The sequence below is a fragment of the Taeniopygia guttata genome, chromosome 4A (assembly GCF_048771995.1).
Source record: "Taeniopygia guttata chromosome 4A, bTaeGut7.mat, whole genome shotgun sequence".
NCBI classification, from domain to species: Eukaryota; Metazoa; Chordata; class Aves; order Passeriformes; family Estrildidae; genus Taeniopygia; species Taeniopygia guttata.
The window spans coordinates 9,575,398-9,601,811 of record NC_133029.1 but is presented as its reverse complement, the minus strand read 5'-3'; the positions used below and the strand labels follow the sequence as shown (position 1 = coordinate 9,601,811).

The window sequence follows — 26,414 nt, the reverse complement described above, 5'->3', positions numbered from 1 at the left end:
AACTTAAAAATATATTCTTCACGTGTCAAAGGCAGGTATATTTAATTAAGGATCCTCTGACCTTGAACTCATGCACACTCTCAGAAAGAGATGCAGCAGCAGAACAGAGAGCAATGGACAAGGTCCCCAGACTGCTTTCCACACTAGAATCAAGAGTGAGGAATCCCAAGGGAGAGTTCCAGAAATATCTTCTTTGACTCCTAACAGTCTGCAAGCCCCAAGTTTAGGTAGGCGTTCAGAATTTCTCTGACATGATTATCATTAGCCACAAACACACTTTCATTTTAACATACTTGGTATCTGGGGTACACAATCCAAACAAGGTGTGGACCATGTTGGTAAGAGCCTGACTTACCAGTTTCAGATTTTACCTTCAAACTTTCATATTCTCTCATTATCAATGCACTAATACTGTTAACCCCTCACAATAAACCAGCACGAAGCACCTATTGCCATGGGATAAGTGCCTGCCAACTTCACTAACAGCCACACCTATAGCTCTGGCAAACTGCAGGTACTGCCCACCCACTAATGAGTGGTGACTCCAAATGTTGGCTTCCTACACTTCCTACATCACCAGCACCCAGCCAACCCTCCCCAGAGACTCCAGCCACCTGGAACCTCTCTGCACACAGGCCAGAGGAGAGGGGCAGAAGGACAAACTGTAAGCTGCAGAGCTGCTGGGACACCAGCATGGGCTGCCTGGCTCTGCCTACACTGGACAAACTGCCAGGGAGCTGATAGAATGAACCCTTTCTGTGTGTGTGACCACAGCCTCACAACAGGCTAAAGTTCCAAAAGGGATTTTGTCACCAGAGCGCAATAAGTCATCCCATTTTCTGTGGAATATGTGTAATCCAAGAGGTCTTATGATACAGAGCCATGGTGAAGAATATCCAGCGATTAGATCAATGCTGGATGAGCTGTGAGCCCAGGAATATCTGCCTTACAAGTTGTACTCTGCCTTTCTGCATTCGTGGACTTAGAAAGCACTACAAGACTCCAAATTACACTGTCAGTGATATTGTCACAGCTCAGCTTGCAAAATATGCAAAATCCATAGATTTTTTTTTTGTATTTTCACACTTTACATACTACAATAATTGTTCTTGATATAGCATTTTCAAGGAAGATGTATGCAATGGAAGACAAAATGTTGCTTAATTACTTTATTAGTTTTTCATTGTGCCATCATTCTTCAGTGCAGGCAAGCGGGAATTGTCAATGCAATGGTTCCAGCACAGGATGGGAATAAGGCCCATTAGATCAGCTTGTCTTCATTCTAAAAATAAATCCCAGCAGCAAGTGTCTTACAGATCTCTACTTGTGCACTAACATTTTGCCATTTGGTGATACTGTGATTAAAGAAATAATTATCCTTTTCCCTGTTTTGATCAGTTTCTCCATTGTTCAAAGCTACTGCTGAAAACAGATTTTGTGTGGGGTCTTTCTGTCTTTCCTTGTCAATGATCAGGAAAAAAAATGAACAGGATTCTTTAGAGTGATATATTCTGATGGGGAAGAAATACACATTGAATAAGTGAAACATACTGTCAAGCAAATAACTGATCTGCTGCCTACCAAACACTGTTCAATCACATTACTCCAGGCATTGCTTCCAGCACCATTTCTAACAAAGCCCCTTCTTCACAGGCATTATGCAGAAGAGTTTAATTAGTCTTTCTGCCTTTCATTATTCACCAGCAGGTTTCATGAACGTACACAGAACCAACAAGTTAAGCCCTGACCAGAAGATATCCAGGCCAATCGAGTTTGGAAATGGAACCTAAATCTACAGTTGGCTCTTGCCTGTGCTGGCAAGTGGTAAGAAAAGCAAACAACTCTGAGTGAAATAATGCTGATTTCTGTGAGCTGAAAACAAGCAAAGCTCTACATAATGGTGTGATCCTCCACATTCAGTGATCTTCATTAAATCTGGGACATTATATAGCTCAGGATGATGCAACGACACTGAGTTTAGCTATGAAAAACCAAAAAGTTGCAAGATGTATTTGACAATCACTGTATAAGAATGTTTCTCATTTCAGCTGTCCAGATGAATGGAAACAGCCAATATTAGCTAATGTTTAAGATTCTTACTTGCCTAAACAGCTTTTACCAAATGGAAATCAGCTGAATGTGAACTCATGCCTCTTTCGTACCTTTTTTTTTTTTTTCTGTGTGAGAATTTAGGAAATGTCTACAGAAAAAGAACTGGAGCAATCATGAAACAATAACTGTTAAAAAAAAAAAAAGGAATTTAGAACCCTTAATTCTTACATGGACATGATACTAAAGCCAAATAATAAAAAAGAATTTCTTCCAAAAAGTAATTCTTAATTGTCTGTGCAGAAAAAGTAAAGCACTCAATTGTTTAACCCTCAGAGCAGATAATAAAGTTGTGCCTTGTCACATTAATTCCATGGAGCTGGTTAATACAGAGGAAAAGAGCTGTTGGATGTTTTATTTCTTTTGCTTTTGTACATTTCCAGCTTTCCCAACAGGTGTCTGTAGTATTTATTTAGAAAACCAAGAATAAATACATTTTTATAAGATCCAATGACCACTGATATTTCTCTAGCTATGTATTTGCTGGATAACGTACTAAACCCTTGAAAACCTTGTATTTACTGTTCAGATAAATAACTTCCTGCTGCTATCCAGCTGTTACCATAGTGGTGACAGAGGCATTTCCTTTAATGTAGCTGGGACAAAGCCTTCAGAGCACTTCTTTATTCAGGCAGGAAGCACAGTAGGTGACTTAAGATTGTGCTGTGACATATCCTGCATTTGCAGGCATCATTCTTCCTTCTTTTCAAAATTTTATTTTATTCCATTATTTAGAAAGGTAAATGTCAACCTGCTGAAATAACAGAAACACAAAATTGTCCTGGCTTTTAACAAGGTTCTCTGGCTTATTTATACGAATCTTAGGATGCCCAGGATGCTTTTTCTAGCAAACAAAAGCCTCATGAAAAGATGAAGAATAAACTATAAAGGCTGTTTTACAGAACTAAAATATAAGTCTTGTTTTTTAACCTAGGAATTCCTCCCAATTCAGCTAACATCAAGTGGTACTGAGAAAGACATTTCACTATCTAGAGATGTCCACCACAAAAGCAAGGGTAAGTCAGAACTGAATATGACTTTATAGTCTGGAACAGACTACTCTGTATCAAAAATATGTTATTCTGAGAAGGAATTGGTACATACTTATTTTAAAAATATTTTGCTTTGCCTACATTACTTTATGCAATACAAAATGCAATGTCTATGTTTTAGAGCTTATATGTCATATATATAAAGCATATTAATTAAGGAGAATGTATTTTATATAAATTCTACCACTAGATGTTTTTTATAATTCTATAGAAATGCTGTGGAATCAGACTCTTCTCAGAGTAGATTTTAAAACTGGTTCTGTCATGTGTATTTCTGCATTGCATGTATTGTCTTTTATTTTCAGCCTGTCCCATTCCGTTACTAATATACTTCAAGAAATAAGTGGTTTAAATTCCTTAAGTAAACTTGGGAATTAATTTGTTGGTCCTGCAACGATTTGATGGCTTTATTCTACTGCATTTCTCCATGACTGTCTCTCCCTCCTCATCATGAAGGCAAAATCTCCAATTTTTACCTTCAGACCTTACATAGCTAATCCCACATACATCCTTGCACCTAATATATTTTGCTAGATTATTGTTTTCTGTTTATGTGTCTCTTAGGCTTATCTTCTAAATAGACTTACTGCATTTGCTTATAACACCCTCTCATTTTATTCCTCAGGCCTGCAATTCTATGCCTCTTATCATCTATACATATGTTTTCAATATATTTATTGAATTTTTATTTTTTAAATAATCTATCAGAAATTAGGCATTTGTAAACTGAGTGTATCTTCTATTACACTGCATATAGTATGCCTGGAATGTGGTCTGCATCTAATTAAAATGTAAGTATGAGAAGCAGAGAATCTGCCTCCTTTACTCCTTGTGTTACTGCAGAGTTTAGGGCTGTAAGGGATCCCCTTGCAGTAGGCGTTGTTCATAAGCAGCATTCTGCACAACATTCTGCACAGCTCGCAGGAACCGGCTGAGAATGATAACTGAAACAACACCATTCCCTGTCGCAGGCAGAATTATGTAGATTTGCTGAAACGCTAGACTTCCTGATCAGAGCTGTTTTGCGATGGAAATATGTTATAACGATATATATATATATAAAACAAGCAAGCTGCACGTTTCAGTTAGGAGTGGAGAACAAGGCAGCGAGCACAGCAGTGCTCATGGGCTGTGGGGCCTCACCTTTAGATTTTATTTCCATTTCCCCATTTTCTGAAGTTTCATTTTATTTGTGAAACAATTGACACTACTGTAGAGGAGGAAGCATGTACGAGACTGGGAACGTAGGTGGCTTGAGAGGAAAGAGAAATGTCTGAAAAGACTAAAAACATGTGCTACCCGACCAAATGGAGTATTTTAACCCTAATATCCCAATTAGCAACTAAAAGGAACACAGAACAACTTGCGGAAACTTAGTGGAGACAAGCGACATGTAATAAAATAGGCACACGCATTAGGGGCGACACGCGGAATACGAGATCCATACAACTGCTTGTCCTAAGTGCTTCTATCGGAAGGACCATTTAGACGAGTCATAGTAAGCTTTACACAATCCTTTTTTAACCGCCTATTTATTCAAACGATTTACCATTCTCGCCATCTCTCCGAGCAGACATCTCACCCCTCCGCCGCGCGGCCCCGCGCACACCCTCACGGCGCCCGCAGCGGCACCGCGCGTGCGCACACGCGCCCCGCCGCACTAACGCACGCGCCATGCGCGGGCACCCGCCCCGCGCCTCTAACGCGGACACACAGACACAGACCGGCACACGGCTGTAACCCGGGCACACAGACCGGCACACGGCTGTAACCCGCACACACAGAGCGCCACACGGCTGTAACCCGGGCACACAGACCGGCACACGGCTGTAACCCGCACACACAGAGCGCCACACGGCTGTAACCCGGGCACACAGAGCGCCACACGGCTGTAACCCGGGCACACAGACCGGCACACGGCTGTAACCCGGACACACAGACCGCCACATTGCTGTAAACCCGGCCACACGGCTGTAACCAGCGCACACCATCACACCGCCATGGGGCTCTAATTCGCGCACACCACCACGCGGCTCTAACGAACGCACACACACACAACCATGCGGATCTAACGCACGCACGCACACACAAACCACTACGCGGCTCTAAGGCGCGCACACACACACACACAACCACGCGGCTCTAACGCGCGCACACACACACACAACCACGCGGCTCTAACGCGCACACATCACCCACCCACCCACCCACCCACACACACCCACCCACCCACCCACCCACACCCACCCACCCACACACCCACCCACACACACACACACACCCACCCACCCACCCACACACACACACACCCACCCACACACACCCACCCACACACACACACACACACACCCACACCCACACACACACACACACACACACACACACACACACACACACACAAAAAAACCACGCGGCTCTAACGCGCGCGCGCGCACACCCCACCACCACGCGTCCCTAACGCGCGCACGCGGTGCCCGACGCCCCCGGGACCTCAGCGCGCACGCGCGCGAGGCGCCCCGCCCCGCCCCGCGGTTCTAACGCACGCGCGTGGGGGCGGCACCGCCCCGCGGCCCCCGCGCGCAGGCGCAGTCCGCCCCGCCGCCTCCCCGCTCGGCGCGGCCGCGTCCCGCGGTTTCTCGCGGCCCGTCCGTCCCCTCTGACCCGGCGCCGCCGCTGCTCCATCCGGGCTCTCGGCGCTGCACGGGGAAGATGGCGGCGCTGCTCCCGGCCGAGTGGATAAAGAACTGGGAGAAAGGCGGCAAGAGCGAGTTGTGAGTGCGGGGCCTCGCCGTGGGGAGGGATGGGCGCTGCGGCCTGCGAGAGGGGGGCGAGGGCGCCCGCGCCTCGGCGGCCCGGGGAGGCCGGGGCGGCGCAGAGGCCGTCGGCCGGGGCTGCGTCCTTGCTGCTGGGCGTGGGGTCGAAGCCGTGGTCGGGAGGAGGGCCTGGGCCGCCCTCCCGTCCGGTCCGGCCGGGTGCTGCCGCCCTCCGCCGACGCCCGGCCGCCGTAGCTGGGCCCGGCTGTGCCGGCGCCCCGAGCGCCCCCTTCCAGCCTCCGGGCCAGGCTTGTCGGGGTTGAGCTCATCTTCAGCCGCCCCCCGTGGTAATACGGACCCCGAAGCGTTCCTGTGTCGCTGCTCTACAGTACTGACCTTTCTGGCAGAGGCCTCAGCCCCCGGTCCCACTTTTTTACCGATTCTGGTGGGACTGGCCCTGTATTCTTTGATCCAGGCAGAATACGATCAGGTAGTCACTCTTGTTCTATTCCACAAAGTAACGTTTGTTCACGGAGGGGTTCGGTTGCCACCTCTCAAACTAATCCAGGTGTGCCAGGTGTTTTCCATTGTGGGCCTGTGTCTGTTTTAAGCCATCTTTATGTGGCAGGTTCACTAAATGTTGTGTTTCAGGAGTACAGCTCTTCAAAGAGTGCTTCAGCAGTTTGGTCATTTCATGTTTCTCTGTTAGTTTAACAGGAGTGTTCTTTGCACTAGCTATATGTTTTTCACACGCTCTTATTTTAATTATTCCATGTCCTTTTGTTTTTTGTAGTAAGAAACAACAAAATTTTAAATTTTGCAGTTTTAAATATGAATGTTGCAGGGATCACTTAGAGAAACACTTCCTGGTAATCATTAATTTTATTATTTTCTTTTGTTCGTGTTTTCTGAAAGGTTGTATAGCTTTGGCAATGAATCTTCTTTGTGCATGAGGGGAAATGGCAGTGGGTTGGAGATTAGAGAATGTAGAGAATCCCTGCACAAAACACTGTTCTTTCCAGAGCCACCATTTTGTAGTGAAGGGGGCCCCCTTTATAGCCGTGTAATTTTGGGTTTGAATCATGCTGGAACCATTATTTGTGTTAGTACACAAGCTGAACATGTTGAGAGGCTGGTGGAGTTTGCGAGAGAACAGACATTTCATAGCTGATCACGTAATGGCAACTGCACTGTTCTCACTGGGTTCTCAGCTCTCTGAGCTTTGTAAGAGGCAACTTACATGGCTTGTGACCATGATAAAACCTTCTAGGATTGTTCTCTCCCCTCAGAGCAGTACTTCTTAAACAGGATAGGAGAAGAGTGTTCATCTGCTGTGGGACCAATAAAACAAAATGATTAGCTAGATTCCTGTATTTGTGGTTCTTGCACTTCATTTGGAAGACTGCTTAAATGGTGTTCCAGGTGTGACTTAAAGAGCAGTTTGCAGATGAGGCCATATGTTTTAAGAGAAATGTAATTGTGTCTGGATAACAGTTGTCAGGTTTTGCAGTGGTAGCTTTAGAAATTTGAGAAATATGCATGAACTTATTTTCTGGAATCTAAAGTGTATGCATGTAGACAATATTTAGAGAACTTTTTAGGAAGACAGCTTTAATGGGAGAGTCTTCAGTGTGTAACTTTTTGTTTCTTCTTCCAAAACTTCCTATCTTCTGATTAACTAGAGGAAAACAGAGCTAGGATGCTATCATTTCAGAATGAAACACATTAAGTGCTTTTAAACATTAAAGTAAAAAGGGAATAAATGCAATAACACTACTTATTTTTATTGAATTATTTGTCTAATACCAGTATGCCCAAGAATAAAATGTAGGTCTAGGTGTAAGTTTACCCTTGGTCTTTGTGGTTGAAAGTGAGGACAATTCATTAAAATGATGTTAGAAAAGTGGGGAGGGGAGGGATGCTGCAGAATGGCAAAACTAACATTACTAGCAAATAGAAGAATTACAAAAATTTAGAAAGTTTTTGGTAGGCATTTTAGGGGGATAAAAACACTTCATAACTGCTAAAAAAGATTCGTTCTTATGGAAAAATATTTCCTTGCTGGAGCATGAAATGGCTTACAGGATCTGGCTAGATCAGTTGAGATAGTATTTTGGCAGTTAGTAGTTACCTAAATGAGAACACATTTCTATGTTTTCGGGGAATATGAAACTATATTGAGAGAAGAAAATGGTCTATTTTAATTTGGCATTTCAACTTCTACTAGAATTTATTAATCTACTAGGATTAATAATGGATGCTTAAGATAATTACTCTATACTTTTTTTTTTTGTTTGTTTTGGGGTTTTTTTGTCTTTTATTTTTTTCAATGGTGTGATATTTTTGATTATGTGATCAACTTGTCATGATTCAACAGTGCTATCCAAAAATCAGAAGGTAAGAATTTTATGTCTTAAGAGTGTCATAATGTTAATTAGTAATGCAGCAGTGACCATTTGCTTCCAAGACATTGTTCAGAGACATTGGTCAAAACTGTACAAGCTTTGCATTTAATTAATTAAGCTACTGATGCATAATAGTATCTAATAAAAATACATAAATGTGGTAGTTACAAGTGTATGTACCTGACAAAACTACATTGGTCAGGATGTGGTCACCTTGCATGTCACTTTTTTGTTCAGATCTGTCTCTAAGTACACTTTACTAAATTATGTTCATTTATTTGCTACTGCCAGATACTGGTGTGCAAATGAAGTTGGAGTCTAAGGGTGACGACTTTTACTGCTCAGTCTGGACTCCTTGTAGACCTGCTTGTGTGTGCTGTGTTTGTAGGAAAATTGTTTCCGCAAGAAGAAGCTGGTCTATGACTGCAGCCCTCATGGGCATTTATAAGTTACTATGTAACTGGTGCCTTACCTTGTTTTGTGAGAGATTCAACACATCAAGGAGCCTTTAGCATGGATGGAGGGCTTTAACAGAGTACCTGCCTGGCAGTTCATGCAGTATGTTAAGCCTCGAGGTAAACTGAAGAAGCTTAACATTCTGTGAATGTGAAATTTTGAGACTCGATCTTTCAGGCACTTGTAGCTTGGTCGTTACTTTAACTCAACACTGTAACATTGCTCATGCAAGTGAAGGGCTGAGAATCAGCAAAAGAGAGTTTGGTTTAGTTGTGCCATCCTATCTGCAAAATGCACTTGATTGTACTTTATCTCAGCTAAAGAACTACCTGCATCAGCTGAGTTATGCATATACTTAAATGCTTGCAGGCACATGCACTTTGTGATAATTACTGCTTTAATCCCCGTGTGGGAGTGAAATGGAGGTTATAGGACGTGGTGTACAAGTTGGGAGCTCTCAGTTCCGGTGCTGCCTCTGCCATGTAAACTTGTTCACACTGCTTCAGAATCTGTGTTCTAAGCAAATCTATCCCATCACAGTCCAAAATAAATTTAATTTTGAAACTGTGGTTTTCAAAAGTAATTGTGTGGGTTTTAAGAAATATATTTGACAGTTTTACTTTCAGATGAAGAGACGTAGGTTTTAGTAGAGCAGGGGAAATCCTCCATCATAAGCTTGCAGCAATGAGCTACCAGGTCAGAGTAATAAGTCAAATGAACACTTACCAGATTGTGTCTTGTGTAGGTGCAACTGGTTTGATTTTAATTTCATGCACTCAGCTAAGACTAGATGAACTAATCACTCAGCTTATTACTGGAAAGGAGGGCTTGTACCTTGTCTTCAGTCATCAGGGTGCCTCTGTGGCCTCCTGTAAGTGCTTCAACTTGCAGAGGTGGCTGAAGATTTGGGTTTTGACCAGTTTTCTGCCAGGTTTGGCAGTTTCACTGATGTAACTGATGGGAGGGCTCAAACTGAGCTGAGAAGGGCGAAAGTGTTTGTGAATGTGTCCCATTTCTGCAGCAACAAGCCATTAAATCAGTGCAGCTGTGCTGCCTGGCAGCACCTACAGAAAAGGTGGTCTTGCTTTGAGAGAATGCCTCTAGAAAAGAATAGAATCATAAAAAGAAATACTTTTGCCCTCCTTTTCTTTTCTCCAATTTAATAATTCAGGTGGTTCTAATTACAAATATTAAGCATGTTGATTTGCAGATCATCTTAGAGTTTTTTTCTATTTTGATCAAGCAGATTCATGTCTTAAAGTAACATGGTGTTGTTAATACTATTTTGATACTGCTGGAGAGGGAATGGGAAGGGGTTGAAACTCTGATTTTGTATTAAGATGTACTTAAGAGAACTTATCAGTCCAAGCCAACAGAGTTGTTGCTCTTGCAGCCTGGTTGAGGATACCATCTTAGGACATAGGGGCCAAAGTGGCTATCTCAGAAAAGTTTTTTGGCATCTGATGTTTCAATTTAATGTTATTTGTATACAGAATTCAGAAATGAGTGCTTATAGGGTACCTTCTTTATGAAGAAGTAATTAAAATTTAAGAAAATTTATTTTTATTAAATTGATACACTCTTTGGGAACAGTTGGGAGAAAAATCTATTATTTAAAAAAAATTTACTTACCATTAATGAAAAATAAAATACCTATTCTCCTGTTTGCTGTCTCTATTTGGTTATTTCCAAATATATTGCATTATCTTCAATAGCATTTGGGACATCTTAGCCATACCTTTGCTTTTTGCTGAGGTTCTATGTTTCTGCTCATTGTTATGTGTGAGACTCCCTAGTTTCCAGTTGTCTGAAGGGTGTGTATACCTTATATTTGCTAATTATAGTTCCTTGATGCTGGAGCAGCTGTTTAGTTCTGCTAGACTAGTGGTAATCTATATAGGATGCAAATAGAATGAGTAATGGATTGCTACAGAACTATTTTTTACTGTTAGTTTTCATGATAAGCCTCTGTAACAATTGCACATATCTGCCTTATTTGAGACAGCTTAAAATGGCTCCCACAGCAAACTGTAGTCTTGCCATCTTATGTAGGACTGAGACATAGCTCTGATACCCTCCTCAGTTTCTGCACGTGAAAGATACTTGAAAAATATATGAACTTTTGGTTGAAAATGTGCAAATGTGACAAAAGTTCTTAAAGTATTCCCTGGTGTCTGTTATGATAAAGATAAATCACTACCTTTCCTAAATACTGTCACTTTTAAATATGAAACTGCTTTTGAAACCTCTTGCTGGGGTGACAGTATTGGTAGAGAAGAGGGAAGATCCTTACATCTTAGAAACATGTCCATTTCTAAGCTGTCAATGCAGTGAAGCAGCCTGCTCTTTAAGCATTTATTTTCTAACACAGAGAACTATTAATTGATCTCATGTAACAGTCTGCATAGTACTTGGAGTGCTTTTTGCATGTGGCTGTTTGCTTGAGGGAGCCCTGGGAGCAGCCAGTGACAATGCAACATGACACGTTTTTGCTTCCTAGAGTGGATTATTTTATCCACTTCTAGGGACTAGAAGAAAAAAAATCTGTCTTACTCTTGGTGAAACATTGCATGAGGAAATCATGCACATAATTTAATGTTAAAAGTTTTTTACAGGCATGAGTCTGAAAACTACCATAGTTATTCTATGAGAAGCATTTCCTCATTGGATAATGACAGTAGGTTATTGCTAGGACTTCCATGCTTCCACATTGCTTCATGTTCTTACTTTTCTCAAGGAAGTATAATGTTGGGAAGAATATTTTATGTGTATGAGATCTGTTGGGAATCTTGTGTTTCTTTGTTGTAAATTCTCTGAATTAGGGTTTACTTTGGAGAAATTAAAATATCATCCATTTAAACTGCCCACATCTAAAGCTGTTTTAGCCAGAGCATCAGTGAAAAAAGAACCCAGAACATTTGTATGCTAATTTCTAATGATTTTTTTAAACCTTTGTTTTATTTTAGTGTGCAGCTGTGTCGTGCTCTCAGTGAAAACAAAAATCATGATGTGGGTTTCAGAGGTAAGTTGTTTGATTTGTTTGTTGGTTTTAGTTGAATAGAAAACAAGCCTGGAAACAGTTGATTATGGTACCTTTGCATGTATGTGCTTGGAATGTTCATGTATGGTGACCAATAGTGTGTGCTAAAGATGAATGCTACAAATGAAAACAACCACTACAAGGATTGCTTTCAAACATCCAGGGATTTTTTTTCTAGTGGGTCATGGCAGCATCATCCAGTGTTTGATCTGTGCTGTAGAAAATGGAATTCCATTTTGCAAACTCAACATAAAACTAGCTTTTATTTTAAAAGTTAAATATATGAACGCTAAGGTGTGAAAGTGTGACATTATCCTATCTGTGTAAAAATAAATTGTTTTAATTCACCCACAGTGGTTTGTAGTCACCACATTACTGACTGCATGATTTAAGACATTAAGATCTGTATAACTTGTTATTGAATATAGTTTATTGAGCAAACCATAAAAGTGCAAGGTGAAAGCACGGGCTTTTGTTATTTTTCATATAGTAAAGCCACAACATTTTTGTGTATTATTTAAGAACCTTACAGATTTATCACAGCTGATTTTACAACCACCATGTTTACATTGCAAGGTTTTTCTCAAGTGGAATACCTCTATTTAGTGCTTCAGCTTATTACAAGCATTTTTAAGGTTGCATTCGGTAGTTGTAGGAGACTTTCCTTAAAAAAATGAAAAACAATCCGTATCAAGCATCTTTTCTACAATTAAATTTTACTTTCTTCTAGAGAAATAGTTTTTAAGGTCATATCTGTGATGAGACATTACTAGGAAAGGTACTAGAACATGTTCTATGTATGAATAATATGATATGGATGGGAATTAGAAGGTAAAAGTGTCTTTGTTAAGCCAACTGTCAAGACTCAGGTTACTATATCCAGGATGCTAATTTTTCTTCCCATTTTACTGTACTCTCCAGAGAAAGTGGATCATTGCTCACTTTATGCCTGTGTGAAATCTTAGCTTTTGATGATTACTTGGTTATTGCTAATAGATTAAAATTTATCTCCTTTATTGGTAAGGGAAGCATATCCCCTTTACTTGTCTGTTGTCTGAAGTCTGCAGCATTACTGTAAACATTGCCTTAACAGACTAGGATTAGCTAATATGTTCCTTAGTCACCTCTTGTCTTTCAACAGATATTCAGCAGGCTTTGTATGAGCTTGCTTACCACGTTGTCAGAGGAAACTTAAAGCATGATCAAGCTTCTAATGTTCTTGGTGATGTCATAGTAAGTATATATTTGTAACAATTGCATACTTACCAAAATCTTTCTTATAAAAGCCCAGATAACATCCAAGCAGGAAAATATTCAAGGGATTTTTCTTTGACGTGTCTAAAAAGAAATTCTTGTCAAATTCTTTGTTTGTGTACACTTGATATATATGTAGACTGGCAGGGTTTCATTTTTTCCCTTTACTTTTCATGGTGAGGAATAGATGTTTCAGCAAAAATTAAAAGTTAAGTCTCTTTTTAAGGGCACATAAGTGAAGTTGTTAATAAATGCTAGAAATAAATGTCACTTGCTCATGCAGCACATCTGTAATGCCACCTGGTTTAAATCTTTTAGAAATTTTTTCTTATTTTTGGTAAATTGCTGTTTTGATGTGCATGGAACGTTAAGGACAAATGTATTGCAGTAATCTAGGGTAACCTTTTTTTATTTTTTGAACTTAAGGACTGATGTTGAGGGAAGGCAAGGCTCTAGGGCACCTTGCTGTTGGGGTGGCATGTAGGAAATCGTAATCTGTGTGGTGCTTGAGAAACTGCAGGTCACTTTCTCACAGAGGGATAAAGAGCCTTGAGCTACAGAGGTGGAAGGACTAACCAGGGGGTTTTGTCCTTGGTCACAAAATACACTTAAATTACATTGTGGGGTTTCACTACATATCAATAGTTAGCACAGCACTTACATTAGATATTAGTCAGCAATTAAACATCTTCATTATTAATATGAATTATTAATAATATACACAATATACGTTACTAATTAATCAGAATTTTATGATGAAGCATTATTTTATATAATGCAAACATTTTCTAAGTTTGCATCTTGGAATTTCTGTGTTCATTAAATGGGATTTTGTTTCTTAGGAATTCCGAGAAGACATGCCTTCTATCCTAGCTGATGTATTCTGCATATTAGGTAAGCTGGGTTCCCTTCCTTTCAGCACAGATTTGGAGAAATTAATGTTTTGTATATCTGCTTGTTGACGTCTTCACAAAATTTCATTAAATTTGTAAGGCATGATTTCTCTGTACAAAGCATGTGATTCTTCCTCAGTGTATCTGTACTTTGCTTGTTAATGTCTCTTCATTCTGCTTTGTTCTGTTATAGTTTCCAGAAGTTTGCCTATTAAAGGCAGTGGAAGTTGATCTGCCAAGAATAGTTAAAGGAGCTAGCTTGTAAGAATGTTGGATGTTAGCTAATGGCATCAGTGACTTAGTGATGCTATCATTCTTAAATATTTTTAATAAAAGTTGACTTACTGGTAGGTAGATAGTTTCTCTTTAGAATGTATTCTGTAAATATTTTTGTCTGTACAGTCAGTGTTAGTGAAATGGAGCTACTTGTCCAGAAATCTAAGGGCAAATGGCATTGAGTCACTATCTGCCAGCTGAGCAGGCTTTAAAGGTGTGCATGTCTTATTCTGATGATAACTTCTGGATTTTTATGTTGTGATGTTGATCCCAAGCTGTTGCTCTCATGTCTTCCAACTGTAACTGCCTGCAGTTTCTGTCTTGCTCCATGTCTGTGTTTTTCAACAAATTTCAGAAAATTCTTCTACTGATCTGCTCATCACAGATCCTGTGTGTTCTGTGTATTGAAGGAGTGAGACATCTTCTGTGCTGTGCTTGCCTGTGAAGAGAGGCACCTCATTAAGTTTGCATGTGCAGCCTTGGTTTTATACATCTGGATGATAAATTTTGACTTTGTTTTATTCATACTGTTTCATTCTGTGTACTTGTATCATTTTGTGATAACTAATTTTCACAATACAGTATTACACTGGTGTCCTTTTCTTTTTTAATCTGCATTAGAAGGCTTGAGTAGCTGCTTCTTGAACTACTTAAATAACTGAAACAAGTGTATCTGTGTGCCTTTTTCTATTTATTTTTCTTTTCCCTCTTTAAATTAGTGTGTAGCCAAATGCCATGTTTTCACTAGTATCAGAGAATAGTATGGCTAAGGAGCTGGGTTTCAAACTCTGGGACAAAGGACATTTGACTGTTTCTCACTTGTTTCCTCCAACCCCTTTTTTACTCTAATAAATATTTGCTGCTATCAGGATTTTTTTCTCCCTAGCTGTATGTGTTTCAATATGTGAGAATTTTAATTTGTCCACTCATCTACGTACACTAGAAAAATGTTTTACTGCAGCTTGTTCTTTGGCTGAGAGTATTGGCTGCTAAGGTCCAGGCTGGTCTGTTGCCTCCACTTCTACCCTGCTACATCACGTTAGGGTCTTCTTTCTGACATACTTGTTGCTAATGTTGTCTCTGTGGGTATGTGTGGTGGGTATTTTGTTAGTTTGTTTATTGTAATGTCAGTCTTGCATTCTTTTATGGAGTTTTCTACTCCTTGTGCAGTTCCTCACTTCCTGTAATGATGTGCTTTTTTAAAACTGCTTTAGAAAGTTTGCTTTCCTGGCCAGTGTTCCATGACCTGTCTTCCCATAGGAGTGAATTGCTTTCAGTAGTTGACAATACAGAAGAAATTAATGGTAATACAGCAGCATTGCTGCTAAAAGACTGCAGACAGACAGTAAATGGTAGTTCTCTGAAGCTGCAGGAAAAAAGATTAGAACATTGCCTTAAGGCCAGGATCATGCAGTTCTCTTCAGTGGTTTGTATTTCTGGTTTTGTGCTTATTATTGATCTTCAATGCTTGCCATAAATGTTATTGCAACAAAGAGAATGGCAAGAAAAATTATTGCAGCATTCCTCTGGTTTCTGTTTTATCTTTTCATGAGACTTGTGGATGTGTGAGAATTGTCACCAAACATTATATGAACCCCATGGGGGACGAATAGGTGGGAAGTGGCAAGAAACTGCCATGTTATCAATAAGTTCTTTGCCTTGTGTTATCATTAGTATTTATCAGAACAGTTACTAAAAGAAGAAACTCAAAATTTCACAAGTAAAAATGCTTTTTCCCCCCCATCTTCTTTTGTAGATATTGAAACAAGTTGTTTAGAAGAAAAAAATAAGAGGGATCATTTTACACAGCTGGTATTGGCCTGTTTGGTAAGTTACACCTGGGAAGTCTTTTGGAAAAAATGCATGTCAGAAATTGATAAGGGAAATAAGAGTGATGAAACTTGATTTTATTCCCCAGAAAAGACTGTAAGAGTGTTTTCCAAATGCCCAAATAATTTTAAAATTCTCTCCAAAGTGTTGTGATAGAAGAATATAGTATAGCTCCCTCTTGAGCTCTTTAAAGAGTTTTGAGAGAACTTAAGTTTTTCCACCTGTTGGTTTACCAGAAATTTTGCTTCTGAATTATGTCTTGAGTTGCACTTCTTTATGTAGCCTCCTCTTGTGTTTAGAAGTAGCATTCCTAAACGCATGGAATAAGCTTGATTTGTAGGAAAGTTCAGCATATGAAAATAAGACTTCTTAAAAAATAAAGAATACGCTTTGTATATATGCAGTTCTTGATAGTAATGTCCTTGGATGCTATGCAATGTATGCTTGGTAACCACTAATTGGACTCTAGGGCTTGTTTCTTCAGAGTGCTCTTGTATATAAAATCTACCACTGTAAAATTCCAGTTTCAGTTAATAGTGTGTCAGTTTTGTCTGCTTCTGTGTTTGAAGGAAAATGCAAACTTTTTTCTCTTGTAGTCAGAAAGCATATATAGAATAAAGTAATAATTGTGTGATTTCTAGGTCTTTGTAATTGATACATTTGGTGTGTGTTTTTGGTGTTTTTTTTAGTATCTTGTATCTGACACTGTCCTAAAGGAGCGTTTAGATCCAGAGACACTGGAGTCATTGGGACTCATCAAGCAGTCTCAACAGTTCAATCAAAAATCTGTTAAAATAAAGACAAAACTATTGTAAGTTTTGGGGCAAGGGGTGTTTGGGGAGTGGGTGGGGATGGGAAATGATTAGTCTGGTAACAATGTTTTCTACCAAGTACTCAGTTTTCTTTCGGAAATATGTTTTGTTGCGCTTTTACTTCCCATTGATGAAAGAATTTTGTTAGTACTTAGTTTTCAAACTCTTGAGAAGTGTTAACTATGGTTTTTGCTACAGGGATTCCATATACACAGATTAATTATATTTATTTGTTATACGTGAATTTACAAAGTATAACAAAATTAATTATCGCTCTTGCATCAGTTAAGAATAGGTTTTGTTTTCATAACTAGGCAAACATAGTTATTTTAGTTTGGGCAACACGGGTTATGGTTTTTCGGTGTATGTTTGGTTTCTGTCTCTGCATCCAGTGTTTGTGTCCAAGAACATCGCATGAAACATGAATAGGTTCTTAAGCATGGACTGTCAGAGAGCAGTTCTCCAGAGTAGTATGTAGAACAAGCTTTCCTGTTAAGTCTAATCTTTTTAATTATTTGCATTTGAAATAAGAGCTGGATTTGTTTGGAGAGTGCGTGCTCCCTTACAGGTATTCATATACTGCATTTAATAGTTCTTGCAACAGCTCAAGTTAATAACAAATTCTTAAAAATGTGTTCAAAATTAGCATTTTGTATTACAAATTGTTAAGAGCATAAGTAAGCTTCACTAGATGCATGTTACACAACGGTATTTAATTTCTCTTTATTTGCAGTTATAAGCAACAGAAGTTTAATTTGCTAAGAGAGGAGAATGAAGGTTATGCAAAACTCATTGCAGAATTGGGTCAAGACTTATCTGGAAATATCACTAGTGATTTAATCCTTGAAAATATCAAATCTTTAATAGGTAAGGAATTTATTGAAAGAATGTGGGTATTGGTTTTCCTGTATGATCTTATGACTACAGAAAGTAGATAATCTTGGATATAATTATGGTATTTTAAAGTTCCCATTTCTGTGAAGAAATTAATTTGGGGAATGTTGTGTAGGTATACTTAAATACTGAATTTATGGTGTAGCCATAGATAAGCATGCTGTGATTTTAACATCTTTTGAAGATGTGCTTATCAGGCATATTGGAGCATAACAAAGTGATGCTTTTTGCTATTGAATGTATCAATTCAATGCATGAACATTATTTTATTCTTGAAGATACTGAATGAATGATTCCTCGTGAAGAGAAATGAGAAGCAGTAAATGTTCTTCCTTTATCTAGTTCTTTTAGTGATTTTTCCATATTTCTAAGTTGAGTCATTATGAGAATCTCACAGTCAAAGTGGAGAATGTTAAAAACAGGAAATAGCTGTACTTACCCTTGTTTTACACTTCCCTTTTGAATAAAGAATTCTTTAAAATATATTGATTTTTGCACCAATGCCTGTCTGATATGGTGCCAGTGCAGTAATGGGCAAAAGGCTATGCTGCCGGTTTATAAAAAAAAGTCCTTTTTTCCCTTCAAATAAATAAACTGTTTTCTCTTGTGCTGGCAATAATGCTGAATAAACAGGGCAGTACCACCAGGAGGATCAGGGTCTAGCTCAAACCAGAACATTTTCTGGGGTGTAAAATAATTACTAGCTGGCTGATTTGTGTGACTGAATGAATATGTGTGATAATACAAGAGAAGAAGCAGCAGCCCATGCCTTTTGCTGGCTCTGTGTTGTTGATGAGATCAGGTTTTTAACTATTAAATGTTCCCTTTAATTGTCAATTTCTGCTTTTGCTGTAATCTGGGTTGGAGGTCCTGTTTAGTATTTTTGTGTAGTTCAATATTTAACAAATAAAAATGATCAATGCTGTATTTATACATGATCGAGATTATTTTGCTGCTGATAAAGGTTCAAGTTTAACTGAAAATAATTAATTTAAAACGTTAATCCATTTCTGTTTTAGAAACAGAGTGAAGATGAAAATTAAGCTTTTCTGCTCTGTCCTTTTCCTCTAGGATGTTTCAATCTTGATCCTAACAGAGTTTTGGATATCATCCTAGAAGTCTATGAGTGCAGGCCTGAGTATGATGATTTCTTTGTACCACTGATAGAGTCTTACATGTACATGTGTGAGCCTCAAACTCTATGCCATATACTTGGTTTCAAATTCAAGTTTTATCAGGTAATGTATTTCTGTTCTTAATTTTTAGGGTTTGTGGGTGGTGGGTGAACTGCAGAACTGTAGTCAGTAATAACAGATTTTCTGCAGTTGTTTTTTATTTTGGTTTTGTTTTTTCTTTGGTTTTTTTGTTGTTTTGTTGTTTGGTTTGGATTTTTTGGGTTTTTTTTTTGTTTTACACAGAAATTAGTTTTTAAGTTGTAAAATTCTGGTATTAAAAGCAATAATTTCATTATTTGAGTGGGAGTCTTCTTACCATATTTTACAGGAGAATGCTTAATGTTCTCTTAAAAGAGCTGAAAACAATCTTGATACCTTCCACTTGAACTTGTAGAGTTATGTAAGGACTGGCATGAACAAAGAGACTGTGCATTATAAACGGGACTTATCCCCAGGAGTGAGGAGCATGTTTGCAGGGGAGTCATGGTTGATATTTGATAATACACTCAAGAGGTTTTTTAAAATGTATAATTAATTAGGAATTGCGTAAAAGAACCAAAGGGTGTGAAGATAAAGTTCTTGTTTCTCAAAAAACTGAATGTGTATTTTAGTAGAGTCTAGTGACTTGGGAGTTATAGCTATTAAAATAACATGGTAACAGGTAGAACTGTGGGTTTATATGTTTCATCTGAACAGAAATCGAATGGTTCCTGTTCTACAATCTTCTGCTGGTTCTGATTACTTTTTTTGTAAATTTCGATGTTGTCTGTTTTAGGATCCAAGTGGTGAGACCCCTTCCTCCTTATACAGAGTTGCTGCTGTCCTTTTGCAACATAATCTCATAGATTTGGAAGATCTTTATGTTCATGTAAGTGACAGTACTTCTCTGCTAGATGCCAAAGATGAGGACATTTTAAAAAAAGAAAACCAGATCCTTTGTCCTAGTTCTAAATTTTCAAGTTCATGATATTCTGTGCAATACCTGCAGCAGTACAATATTTTGTGACTTAACATTTTCAGTGCTTTCTTAATGTCACATACACAAATAAGCACACATTGAAGTCTGAATGCTGATAAAATTTATTTGAATTATTGGTGAACATCCTCCAGATTGTTTACCTTCTGGTAGAGTAGGAAGTTGGAGGTAAGTGCCTAAGTAATTTTGCTTAAGAATTGGACCCATCAAGTTTTGTGTTACAAGATCAGTTTTTGAGAAAAGTGATAGGATAATCAGCTCCAGATACTGTTTTAGTTTAATAGTATGGTTATTTTTTTTTTTTAATGCTTGCACGTTCCTGAATAGGCCTCTCATTCTCTACAAGAATTCTGACCATTTGTTAGGTTGAAGGAAGGAAATGGACTTATGTGTTTAGATATCATCAAAGACTTGTTCTCTTATAAACCAACCAACATTCTAATTTGATGAATGCTTAACAGTATGTTGTAGTTATCAAATTAATTTTACATTATACAAGAATTTTTAATATCAGAATATCTGTGGATAGTCTTAAGAAATTTAAGATTCAACTCTTCCACTGAAATCAAGGAAAGAGTTCTAGTTACATGTGTGAAAGGTTTGGAATGTAGTCCTGCCATTAAGTTGTGTGGCATTTCTTAGCCTGAGTCACAGTCTCATCAATATTGACTCACCAATAACTGTCCCTGGCTTCATAGGAGTATTTTGGCTGAAAAAGTGTTGGGTGGAGCAAGAGTGGGAGTGCATGTGTCAGATAATTGGTGTGGAGTGAGAAATGTGTGATGATAACGCTTGTTTTTAAGAGAATGTTTGTAAGCTTACAAAACATGCTCAGACTTGGGGTTACTGTTGCCTGTGCAATCTCAGCTCAGACTTGTGCAGGTATGGGCATGTTTTCTGCCAGGCTCAGGCTTGGGGGTCCCTGCGGTCATTTGCACTGTTTACCTGCATGATGGTGATTCTCAGTCTCATTCCAGACTCTCTCTGCCAGTCTCTCTGTCTCTTCATGTTTGAGATGGTGTATTTTTTAAATCTCTTTTCAGTTCAGACTTAATTTAACTTGCTATGAAAGTTTCTATCAAATAATTAGCATGTAGGTGTTGAGTCTGGAGGGGTGTCCATTGTGTGGCTCCCATTGGAGGGGCACTGCCAGGATTAGCACTCATATTAAGAATGTTCTTCCCACCTCTGCCCTCCCCGCCCTTCCAAGCCTGTAAAAACTGTTCTCAATTAGTGTGTGTATACACACAGCCATATAGAACATATGGCATCCTAAAGATACAATTTACCCATTGGAATTCCACATTTGGTGCTTCTTGGGGAAGCTTAGTAGTTTTCCTGTGTTTTCAAATGAGAAAAATGCAGCTCCTTTTACCTTTCCAAGTGGGATTGGTTCTTCTCCAGATTTCTGTGAAATGGAGGAATTCTTTCATCTTTCAATGATCAGTTTGGGCAAAGAAAAACTAATAAAAATCTTCCCTTGTTAAAACCATTAGAAGAAAAGAGGAGTGCATCAAAGAGGTCATGACTCTGTAGTAAGTTGATTACTTACTTACTTGCAGCAAAAATGTGATTTTGGTTTCAGGAGCTAAACTGAAGTTTGGGTTTGTCAGAAAAAGTTCTTCTTTTGTCTCACAACTTGACCTTTTAATTTTTGAGTGTAGATTTATATTCCTCATCCTGATTATTCTTAAGTACAAGACTATGCTGAGGTTTTTTTAATATTAGGTACTTTATCTAAGATGGTTTTTAAAGAACAGATGTTACATGTGTTTACCCATATTGCGCATAAATTAAAAATTAGGTAAGCTTTAAATGTTTTTTCTTTAAAATAAATATGCAATGAAAGTGTGTGACTAAGTAGGTTACCTGGTTTTCCTTGGTGATGAAATTTTTATTCCCTTTAGATGAGCAATATTTTGAATATTCACTTGGATTAAAGGCACTGAGTTGTGTTAATGTTATCATGAAGTATTTGTGTAATTGTTATGGCTGGATGGTAAATTGGAGGGCAGGGAGGACTTGGACAACAAATGGTTGTGAAGAAGTGGAGTGGTATTATTTCTTATGAGTTCTTGATTTCAGAATGGTCTGCTCTTAGTGTAGTTCCATGTTAGGGATAATGGCAGCAAGGAAAAGAAACTGGTACCCTGAAACACTGTCAGATTAGTAACAAGAAAGGACCAAGTTCTTTTCCAAGCTCAGGTGATCCTCAGTAGGAGTTGGTCACGTCAGTTTTCAGATATAATGTTTTTTTTTCCAGCTTCTACCAGGGGATAATGCCATCATTGAGGAACACAAGCGAGACATAGTGGAAGCTAAACAAATTGTCAGAAAACTTACAATGGTCGTCTTATCATCTGAAAAGACTGAGGAAAAGGAGAAAGAAAAGGAAAAAGAGGAGGAGAAGACTGAAAAGGTGCAACTGAGTAGCTTTCTTTTCAGTAAAATTATTTGAATTACATAAAACAATTGTTATAGAAATATTTATATTTATTTGAAAAACAGTTATGTGCTTCTTGGATGGCTTGTATTTGTCTTCCAGTTGCACTTCTGTTACATTGAACGTGCAAAAACACATGGTTTGGGGTTTGTTCTGGATTTCTGGACATAAAATATTCTTGGTTCAAAGGCTAATTGATTTTATCCTTCCCTTTTTGTTGTATCGGCTCCACTAAGTATGTCCCAGCATGTATATACACTTCTAGGATTCATGATAGTGTAATCCTAGTTGATTTCATAAAATAAGGACATAAAAATAAGGACATTAGTTCTCTTAATCAAGAATTGGGACATAAAGAATTGCTAGACTTAGGAATGTTGGCATAACTATCCTGCATTGTAGAAAAAGCTTTTAATGGAAGATGTTGACTTGTAACTGCTCACTGTGCTTTCTTTTAAGCCTGTTTATCCATATGTGTAAATTTATACTCTTAATTTAAGTTCCTACTAAGTCAGATTTATGTTGCCCTAGGTCTAATTTGATTTAGTGTGTCCAAGCTTTATTTTAGAAACAAAGTTATTTGATTTCTTAGAGGCCATTTTGTTGTCATCTTCATTTGAGTGCTTAAGTACTTCTTAAACACCTTTTTTAAAACAAAAAGAAAAAGAAATACTCCATATATGTATTTTTAAGTTGCATGCTGGAGTCGGGGGAGGGTTCCATCAGTCTTGGTGGTTTCTGTTCTTGAATTTCTGTATCCTGCTGTATTCCTTATCAATCTGGTTTGTCTACCTATTCCTACTTCTTCTACACCACCTTGATTCTGTTAATCTCTGGCCTTCCTTCCTCCTTTCATTTTTCTTTCCTGGCTTGAAAAATCTAATTCCATTTTCTTCCCTCAAGCACCTGATACAGTTACTGACGCTCAACTGGAGCCACAGCTGCTGCCTATTTCTTTCACTCACTTTAGATTTCTGATCCACTCCCTTTTGCTTATACCACATTGCTTTGGCCCACCTTCTCTGCTGTAAGATGGAACTGCCCAGAATTTTCTGAAGTGTTCTTGTCACCCTCTTCTGATGGAAAAATAAACTTTTGATGAGACATGGAGGGTGTCTGCATTGCAAGTAATGTCAGAGGAATTAAGACAGCTTTCATGGCTAAGCTTTAGAATTAAGAACTAGGGAATTTTAAGCTTTAGCAGAAACTGCAGCATTTTTCTGAAGGATTGAAATGACAAAGTCTGTGCCTGTGTGATGGGAAAATTGAGAGCTATACTTAACAGAAACCAATTTCTGTGACTGCACACACTGTTATGCAATGTGTGCTGTTTCTTGAAAAGCTTCTTTCTGTGTTAAAATATTTTTTGTATGTGCTTAGCTGTGCACTTCATAGCAGTTAGAAGAGTAACTGCATGTGAAAGGTGTTGTCAGCCTAAGTTTAGGCACATTGTATTCAGCACATCATTTTAATATACTATTTTGATACAGTTTCATGGAATAAGTGCCTGCATAAGGAAAGCAGTGTTTAAAAAGTATTGACCTGACTTTTTTTACATCCATAATGTGCTTATTTTGTGTGGTTAAAATTCATTACTATCTCATGAATCTAATATGAATAATTTAGTCTTGACAAATGTGCTGCATACTTTTGCCTTTTAAGATGCATTTGCCATAACTGTGTGATAGGACATCCAGACAGGTCAGAGTGTGGGCAGCAGGAATGGGTTTGACAGCAGTTCCAGACTGACCCCTCTGTGCCAGACATGTCTTGGCTTTTGGAGAGCTCATGTCAGAATTTGCTTACCCAAAAGTAAAGCAGTGTGTGAGCTCCACAAGTTCAGCATTAATAGAGACCTTGCTTGGTTTTGCTGTGGTGCTTTCCTCTGCATGTTGCCATGTGCTATGCTGTTTTCTATTTTCAAAACTACCAGAAAAATATTTGCCAGCATTAAACTTTTAAGGAGGAAAAAAAAACCCACTAAAGCCACACAAACTGTAGAACCACAGGAGTGTCTTTTTTGTAAGTAATTATTGTTCTTATCGATTGGCATTCTCTGTTTGTGAGGTTTAAATAAAATTATATTTTGCTTTAAAATAATGAAAAAAATTTTGTCCTAGAATTGTAATCTTTCTTTCCTGGGTGTAAACATTATCTTAGGCTTGTAGTTACTTACAGCTAGTTTTCCTTCCTGTTAGTCTCTGGGGGCCAGGGAAAACCAATTTATAACAATAAAATATATCAATACCATGCCCCTTAAAAAGTGCTTTAAGGCATGACCTTAGTTGTAGAGTCCTGCTTCCTGTTATGCTTGTATTACAAAAGGAATTTTGGGAAAACTTTGCGTAGACTTGCACTTAAGTCTAGAGTCTCCTAGAATAGATGCTAATGTGAAACTTACTGTACGGGCAAACTAGGATGGAGAAAGGGTTTGAGTGTGGCTTAGCTTTTTAATTATTCTAATCTGCTTTTGCAAGAGAAGTTTGTGCTTTTAAACCCAGAAAAATACACAGCATAAAGGATTCTTAAATGCTTACATTGTTCTTAAAATGTCCTGTAAGGAAACAAGCTGCAATAGATTGTGTCAGTTTGAAAAAATACGTGATCAAGCATACATCAGACAACTTTATAAATTTCTGTTCGAACTTTTTCTTTGATCCAAACGTTAAATTCTACATGGATTGGTTTATAACTTGTTTTGGTGTTTTCTTACTGTCTAAATGTCTAGCTAAGTTTTATTTTGCATATGTTGTTATTACACGGTTGATATACAAGGCTTTTTTCTCTAGCTGTGGATTGCAGCTGCTTAAGGAGAAGTATTAAGGAGACTTTATGAACACACTTTTTCTTTATTATCTTACAGCCTCCTGATAATCAAAAGCTTGGCTTATTGGAAGCCTTATTAAAAATCGGTGATTGGCACCATGCACAAAGTATTATGGATCAGATGCCTCCATTTTACTCTACTGCGCACAAGCCGATTGCCATCGCGCTTTGCCAGCTCGTCCACGTGACAATTGAGCCTCTGTACCGCAGGTAAAGTGACAGCCACGACTCTGCTGCTGCACAGGGGAAAACAATTTCTTTACAGCATGAATTCACTGATAAGCCTAATTATAAATAAATTTCTTAAGTTTTCACTTCTATTTCATGTGAAATTCTGCACGTTTTATTTTTCAGAGTTGGTGTACCTAAAGGAGCTAAAGGGTCACCAATTTCCTCTTTGCCAAACAAGAGAGCACCTAAACAAGCAGAGAGCTTTGAGGAGTTGAGAAAGGAAGTGTTCAACATGCTTTGTTACCTTGGTCCTCATCTGTCCCACGATCCCATTTTATTTGCAAAAGTAGTGCGCCTTGGAAAAGCATTTATGAAAGAGGTTGGTACAACACAACAGCTGGTCAAAACATAAAAAATATCAATTACTCTGATGTCAAAAAATGCTTGTCTTGCTATTTGTGTGATGTTCAAATGCTGAAACAGAAGATCTTGACTAAGGACAAACTTGGAGAACTTTATTTTAATTTTTGATCAATTTTATGATCTTTAAACATCTTTAGGAACAGCTTTAGGCACTTTAGTTTTATAACCACAGATATTTTAGTGATATCTAATTTCCTGTTTTGGTATTCATATTTTAAAATATTATCTGTGTATGTATAATTAAAAAACCCAACAGACATATGGTACTGACTGTCTGGAAGTCCTTCTACATTATTACAGCAACAAGGTAGTCAGCAAGGATTGATAACCTAAAACACATGCAGTACAAATAATTTCAGCTTTCTGTTCCAGCTGTTAGGTTACTTGGGAAATGAGGGATGTTTACTCCTTTTACTTCATGGGTTTTTCCCATGTTCTGCCTAGTTAAAATGCTGCTAGTATTGATCTCGTGTCAGTGATGAATCTTTAGGTGCTGCTAAGGATGAGTTTGATGTGGAAATCACTTCAAGTTGCCAACTTCAGAAATTAACTGATCTCTTGAGATGGGTTACTGTCTTTTGACTGTGTGTCTGTTGAAGGATTGGCAGTATGACCTGTTTTGGAAG

General features: G+C 38.4%; 1 protein-coding gene across 4 annotated transcripts in view; it reads left to right on the top strand.

Moving 5' to 3' along the window:
* Positions 1 to 5,716: 5,716 nt before the first annotated feature.
* THOC2 (THO complex subunit 2) overlaps positions 5,717 to 26,414 on the top strand; it is a 49,252-nt gene continuing 28,554 nt past the window's right edge. For 3 of the 4 annotated variants that reach the window (XM_030272624.4, XM_072929121.1, XM_030272623.4), the window contains exons 1-12: positions 5,725 to 5,932; positions 11,742 to 11,797; positions 12,957 to 13,048; positions 13,912 to 13,963; positions 15,995 to 16,065; positions 16,758 to 16,879; positions 17,614 to 17,747; positions 18,846 to 19,012; positions 19,725 to 19,817; positions 22,189 to 22,344; positions 25,232 to 25,404; positions 25,549 to 25,744. In XM_030272624.4, the coding sequence (XP_030128484.4) occupies positions 5,871 to 5,932; positions 11,742 to 11,797; positions 12,957 to 13,048; positions 13,912 to 13,963; positions 15,995 to 16,065; positions 16,758 to 16,879; positions 17,614 to 17,747; positions 18,846 to 19,012; positions 19,725 to 19,817; positions 22,189 to 22,344; positions 25,232 to 25,404; positions 25,549 to 25,744 (1,374 nt within the window). In that variant the 5' untranslated portion in view covers positions 5,725 to 5,870. Of the gene's footprint in view, positions 5,933 to 11,741; positions 11,798 to 12,956; positions 13,049 to 13,911; positions 13,964 to 15,994; positions 16,066 to 16,757; positions 16,880 to 17,613; positions 17,748 to 18,845; positions 19,013 to 19,724; positions 19,818 to 22,188; positions 22,345 to 25,231; positions 25,405 to 25,548; positions 25,745 to 26,414 lie in introns of all 4 variants that reach the window. The other variant, XM_072929122.1, reaches the window with a different exon arrangement.